The sequence below is a fragment of the Synchiropus splendidus genome, chromosome 1 (genome assembly GCF_027744825.2).
Source record: "Synchiropus splendidus isolate RoL2022-P1 chromosome 1, RoL_Sspl_1.0, whole genome shotgun sequence".
NCBI lineage: Eukaryota > Metazoa > Chordata > Actinopteri > Syngnathiformes > Callionymidae > Synchiropus > Synchiropus splendidus.
In genome coordinates this window covers 22,696,080-22,702,549 of record NC_071334.1, presented here as the reverse complement: position 1 = coordinate 22,702,549, position 6,470 = coordinate 22,696,080, and the positions used below count along the sequence as shown (strand labels likewise).

General features: G+C 47.9%; 1 protein-coding gene across 2 annotated transcripts; it reads right to left on the bottom strand.

The window, feature by feature from the left end:
• Positions 1-1,226: 1,226 nt before the first annotated feature.
• Positions 1,227-4,984, bottom strand: uhmk1 (U2AF homology motif (UHM) kinase 1). Of its 2 annotated transcripts, none has more exons than XM_053883715.1 (9): positions 4,345-4,984; positions 3,986-4,115; positions 3,719-3,908; positions 3,444-3,641; positions 3,269-3,363; positions 3,131-3,207; positions 2,974-3,072; positions 2,694-2,782; positions 1,227-2,565 (listed from the first exon to the last, which is right to left on the bottom strand). In XM_053883715.1, exons 1-9 carry the CDS (start codon positions 4,622-4,624, stop codon positions 2,419-2,421), a joined length of 1,305 nt encoding a protein of 434 aa, XP_053739690.1. In that variant the 5' UTR covers positions 4,625-4,984; the 3' UTR covers positions 1,227-2,418. The 2 variants fall into 2 exon arrangements, with proteins under 2 accessions (XP_053739690.1, XP_053739698.1); XM_053883723.1 differs by having other exon boundaries at positions 3,719-3,905.
• Between the last annotated feature and the right edge of the window lie 1,486 nt (positions 4,985-6,470).

The window sequence follows — 6,470 nt, the reverse complement described above, 5'->3', positions numbered from 1 at the left end:
TATTGGGCCAAATCTTGTGTTGTCAGTCAATATGCTACGTTGATTTCACTCCATCATATAAGCTTTGCACAGCCAGAGGTTGCAATACATGACGTGTGGGCAGATGTTACTGGCTCATCTCCTCTGGAGTCAGAGCAGTGCATTTGAAAGTCCACCCGGTGGTCACCACCTCTATGATGGAAGCCTCTGGACCCTCCATTTCATATTCTGTCGGGTGTCGCCCCATTCCACATAGTCCATGACTTGGAGTGGTGCTTCAAAATGGATTAAGCGTTTACACAGTTACGGTAGGATGGTCACATCAGCTGGGTAGGAAATATATTTTTGGAGCTACTTTTTGCTGTACAATAGCAAGACGTTATCTGGCCTTCACACCATGTTGTATTACACTGGTACCTGCCCTTTCTCAAGGTGATTCTGGGTGAAAAGCATGATGCGCCTCGCACAACATCTCAGTCAGTTTGTGAGGGCCAACATGTAGATGGAGTTCTGTCTTTCTGCAGCACCATCAAAACCTTGCTTATCAGTGACCCGACAATAATGGCCACCGCTCCTCTACAACCCAGCACTCAAACAGAGCATGGAACATTTTGTCCACATGATAGCTGCTTGCTTGGTCAGTAAACTCGCCCCTGAACATGAGGGAGTTCACATCTTGTGCCACTGTTATTGTGCTACACCATGTTTCCAATGTAACATTTTTTGCCCAAAACCACAGCAAACAAATCTCCTTAAACAAAGTCTGTGAATAAAGGAGTATTTAGTCGCCCGCAATATCACTAAAGGTGCGTAAATCGGGCAACAGATTCTCTTTAAATATGTGAGTAGGTCACCGACCACTGTCTTCGTCTTCCCGCGCCTCTTCATAAGTCTTGTTCAAATTGGGGCGATGGCGCCATCTGCTGGTAGGAAGTGTCACTGACAACTTCGCAAGTCCGAATGCAGACGCTTCGTTTTGAAACTACAAGAGCAAGTCATTTTAAGATGCGTGTCATTGAATAGTTTGTAGGTTATTCAACAGCCCGCTTCAGAGTTTCAATTCAAGACAGACAGCTGAGCACCAGATGGATGAGGTCACTTTGATGTCAAATGGATGTCTTCATTTCAGTTACATGACAGGCCCCAATTCAGCCGACAACTCTGAGTCAACTCTGATGCTTTTCAATGACGTGTCGCAGCGATCACTTTGTGGAAAAAAAAAAAAGACAGACTGAAGAGTAGGACACAACTTTATTGAGACGAGCAGGAAGTGTTCAGTAGTGACTCTGTGGTGAAAATGGAAAGTGCAAACTTCTCCACCATATGGCTTTCAAACACACTCTTCCACAGCTGTGCATCTCACATCAGTAACGTCAACATTGCAAACACTTTGGCACCAATACCGTTTTGTAAACACACGCTCACTTAGTTTGTCTGATGGAAGAATTCTCCGATTCTAAGGCCTCATGTGACTGCGTGACAGACACTCCTCTCCAGCGACTCAGCTTGGATAAAACACATGGCTTCCTTAAGGTCACCACAAATCAACAGCTCGTGGTTAACACACACACACATACACACTAATAAATATACACTCTGACACTCATCAATCACAGTCAACCTAAAGCTGCGCTCACGCTACCCTGGTGTCTTTCGATCCACTTGTGAAGCCATGTTCAATTGAGTTTGATCACGTGACTCTTTGGTCTTTAGAAACGCTAATGGTGGTCGGTCGCATTAAAAGCATGAGGTGCACTTCCTCAATAGTGTTGCATTTGGATACGAGCAGTCACGATTGGGTTTTTCCACGCGATTCTTGTCAACACTGGTGACAGCAACGTTGTGTGGATTCACCAGAAAAACATCCGCGATTCATCAGAAATCTTTCAAGTCACTTCAGGCGACTAAGGCAAATTCAACCAAGTATTCACACGAGTGCCAGTGGTATCTTTTACAGCCACAAGGGGGCGACCCTGTGCTTTCTAGATGAGGCAGTCCACTGGGAAATCCCTCCACAGTGGCCATGATTCTCTTTAGCTAATGTTAAGGCTGCCCTTATTTTCACGTTTGATTGTCTTCTCTCAAGGTGGCGCTGCTACTCCTACCCATTCTCTTGTCCCCGGTAAAACGGGGGATTGCTCTGCTCTTAGGACACTGGAGAGTTTGACATCCCTCCCACTGCTGTTCAGGCCAAGTGTGCAGACTATTACAAACACAGCATAAAACACCCCGCGCTCTGAACTTGTCTTAACTGACGCTCGCTGCATCAAAAAATAAAACACAAGTTAAAGCAATCTACAAATGTCTGCTGAACGTCACACCTTGCTGATGACGGTGAAGTGGGATTGTAATTTGGCATCATCGGTTGCATAGATGGCATGAAGAGGCTGGAGCAGTCTGAATGAATCGATATGGAAAGCATGCAGGGAGGCCGCAGCTTCACTGTACCGTCTGGTACAAGTAACCTCTCCTGTAGGCACTCAGGGGGTAGAAGGTGGCCACCACCAACTTTCCCTCGAAGGTGCGGCCTGTCAGCCTCCTTTGAGCTTCTTTGGATACGCTGGAGTTGATGAACTCCACGAAGACCTGGCGGGCAAACAGAGCAGAAGCTGACGGTGAGTGTTGTGTTCAGGAGACTCTTGGCCTGCAGTCGGTGGATAACGTTGACTGCTTGAGAGGGGCACTGTTCCAGTCAAAACAGCAGGGCAACTAACCTGTCCTTTCCCTGGATTCTCTTTGGGTATGAGCAGAGAAACCACTGAGCCGTACTTCTGGCACTCCTCCTTCATGTCTTCAAGGATGTCTGCCAGCAGAAAAAATGTCCGAGTGTCTGAGTTTGCACGCGTGGAGCGGTTGTCTTTCATTCCTGCAGCTAATGGGTCTGACATATTTCAGATTTCACATGAAGACAAAACAAAGCTGGAGGCAGACAGAGAGACATCTCAGCAGGCAAGTGTTTCCAGTTTGCTGACTTCACTAACACCTGAGCGGTACCTTCATACTCTTCTTCATTGTGCAGGTGGCTGTCGTCGATCAGGTTAAGCAGACGCAGAACAGGAGAGGGCAGCAGGACCAGGTCTTCGATGTGAGGAGCTGACAAACACACACTCATAAGAACAAGCTCATGGGGGTGGTGAGACCAAGAACTTACCAAAGGGAATACTGAAGAAGGGGTTCATCAGTGCAGACAGGGCAGTGCACCTTTGCTGGGGCTCCTTGTGGAGCATGCTAGAGGTCACGTCGACAACATGAGATCAGGAGACTCTGAAACACTTTAGAGACAGGTTACCTCTTGATGAGGTCCCTCAGGTGATAGACGGGGATGGCAGGGGACCCCAGCCTGTTGCTGGCAAAGAGGTGGTTGACAATGGCGGCACTGTTGTCCTGGAATTGGGAAAACGTTGACAGCTTAGATTTATTTCACATCAGTGACGCAGCTCATGGTTGAAGTTCAGCGGACAAACCTTCCACTCCTGAGAGCGGATGGTGTCTTTTAGTTTGATTCCTGAGAACAGCTCCAGCAGGATGACACCAAGACTCCACAGATCCACTGCCGATGTACAGCCCGAGTCCCCCTCCAGCTCCACACCAGCTTTGGCCAGGTTGTTCTGTAGCTCCGCCTCTGGTGCTCTGTACCCATCAGTCTGGATGTACTTCACATCCTGGGGAAGCAGCAGAGCTGCTCTGAGTTCACACTATTTGACAGAACCACAAAAGCTCCCCAAACCAGTCAAGTCACCTGGTTTCCTTCTTTGAAGCTCAGACCAAAGTCGATGAGTTTAAAACACTCGTCGTCTGCACTCCACAGGATGTTGCGAGGCTTGAGGTCGGCGTGGACAAAGCCTTCTCTGTGGAGGAAGGCCAGAGCCTCCAGGATGTCTCGGCCACAACGCTGCACCAGCCACAAGGAGTGGCCCTGCTGGGGTCTGCTGGAATACACCAGGGATGGTGACGGTCTTCACATCCACAGACTGTCATTTGGTATGTAAACCAGACAAAAGCTTACTGTCCACTCTGGCTGCTCCCAACCGCTCGTACCAGCAGCTCAGACACACTGATGTCCAGCAGCTCCAACAGAAGACAGCGGGTTGCTACGTCCATGTAGTTGCAGTTGGTGAAAACACCATACAGAGTCACTGGCGGTGGGGAAAGAAACACTTCAAACAGCTGGCACTTCAGGTGGAGTTCATCAACGCAACAGTTAACTCTGTGTCAGTATCATGAAACATCCCAGTCTATTGACAGCACGACAAACAATGCAAAAAATAAAGAGATGAGTGTTATTTCCCAACTATGATTGAAGCCATGTCTGCACCTGTATTGCATGTGCGACTGCGCAGCAACTGTGTGTGACATGAAACCTACCGATGTTCTTGTGACCCTGGATGGCCTCCAGGACGGATCTCTCTTTGTGGAAGCCGTAGTCCTCCCCCCGGGGGTCGGCCTGGAACTCCTTGACGGCGGCGTTGGCGGCTCGGCCGGAGCTGACCCGGTACACGGAGGCCGACACCCCCTGGCCGAGACGCGAGTGGACGCTCCACATCTCGCCGAATATCTCGAACAGCACCGGCTTCATGCTCTGATCCACGGCGCCCTGCGATTGCAGAGCGGGTACCTTCGGGTCTGTGGCGGCGCAGTGAGCCATCGAGGACCTGGAAACCGGAGCCGGCTGGGACTAGTTGACAGTCGGAAGCAGCTGCAGGAGCAGCATTGCAGCAGGACCGGGACCTATCAGCGCCACATTCACCCCAAGAAACGTCAACAAGCGCGGGTGGAGAGAACGCCAGTCGCCGCAGTGTGGCTGAAACCGAAGCCAGACAAATACACGCGCACATCCATGAGCTCCGGCTGCCAAAACAGGCGCTCACGCCAACTGAACTAGGCCGAAGTCAAACGCGCTTCATTTCTGCTCTCGGTCACGACATTGTGCGCCAACGGCGGAGATAAATCAAACGCAGTCCCACACCCGAACCAAGTTTTCCCAACTTGGAAACTGTTGAAGTCACGATGAACTTCCCGTGTGACGTCACATCTGGAAAACAGTCGTGTGTCTGCCCTCTGTCGGTGAGGAGTATATTGTCATCACATGGTTACGTTTGACAAATGATTGAAAATCACAAGTATCAAACAAAAAAACGACCGGCAGTTATAGCAACGATGACAATATCGACAGAGTGTAGAAATAGAGGTGGATCCAGAGTTAGAATTAAAGATGACCATGTGGTTTGACTCATTTTGTGAGTGGCTGCAGTCAAACTTCAACATAAACTGAAGGGATAAAACAGTCTGTTTTAGACAGAATGGCTGGGACCTGACGTATTCACCCATCGACCTACATCATAAATGAGCAAGGGGAGAAGAAGAGAACATTTCTATGTCCCAAATTAAACCAGTAGTTTTTTTTTAAAGCACATTTAATGACAAAGCGTCAAAATAACAAAATTGTGACATTTTCAGACCAGGAAAATGAATGAATGAATGTTCTAAACAACACAATACTGACGTGAGCAAGAGTTCACAAGTCAATATTTTGTGGGATCATAGCTTTCAATCTTTGCATGCTTGGTGTCCCCATTGAATACAATTGCGTTCAAGTCAGGGGATTGGCCTGGCTATGTGGATCTGATGGTCAACCTTCCACACCTTGACTGACCTCGCTTTGAGGCAAGGAACTTAGTTTATCCTCAGAGTGGGGTAATATGGCCAAATGAGAAGGAAACAAGCACCTTGTGAAGCCTCTCTTGAACATGGGGTCAGATCACGGAGAGCAGATTCTGCTCACTGTACATGACCAGATCATAAGCATTGGTTTGAATATGTGCACTGGGCGTTTCAAAGTGGAAACACCTTGCAATGAGCACATTATAAATGACACATAAATCGATGACAATGTCTGTCAGTCTGTCCATCCTTACAGAGGAGTCACTGTCATCGAAGATCAAAGATCTATTCAGACATGAAGACCGTCATCAAAGTCCCCTCCGTCCTTTACTTGCCAGCAGCCCGCAGTAAAGTGAAATTTGGCATTGTTTTTTTTGTGGTTATAGTGGCCGAGTTGGTAGAAACAAGGCTCTTACAGAGCCAGGAATGTACTGTGGGTAGTGGATACTCGGGATGTGCACGGGAGCACCAGTTTTTTATCCCTGAAAGAGAACTGGGTTTTTTTTCTGTCTTAAAACCTTCTCACCCTGGACATGGACTGTTTGTTCCTCTTCCCTCTGGCAGGAGGCTACGGTCCATCCAGACCAGAACATCGCATCACAGGAACAGCTTCTTCCCCTCAGCCGTCAGACTGTTAAATTTGTGATCAGATTTTGCAGCCTGTGGCAATAAAAACGTACAATTCATCTCTGAAAAAATCACGATGAAGGATTCTTCTTGAACTGCATTTTCTTGCACATTGTTCCCTTGGGATTAATAAAGTTTTTTTCTGATTCTGATTGATATTTATTTTATTTTTTATTTCATTAACAACACTTTATTTCGAAGCA

Coding starts and splice junctions, on each gene's coding strand:
- uhmk1 (XM_053883715.1), bottom strand. CDS start 4,624: ATGGCTCACTGCGCCGCCACAGACCCGAAGGTACCCGCTCTGCAATCG. Junction 3,208..3,268: donor CTGAGGGACCTCATCAAGAG/GTAACCTGTCTC, acceptor CGTGACCTCTAG/CATGCTCCACAAGGAGCCCC. Junction 3,073..3,130: donor CTTCTTCAGTATTCCCTTTG/GTAAGTTCTTGG, acceptor TGTGTTTGTCAG/CTCCTCACATCGAAGACCTG.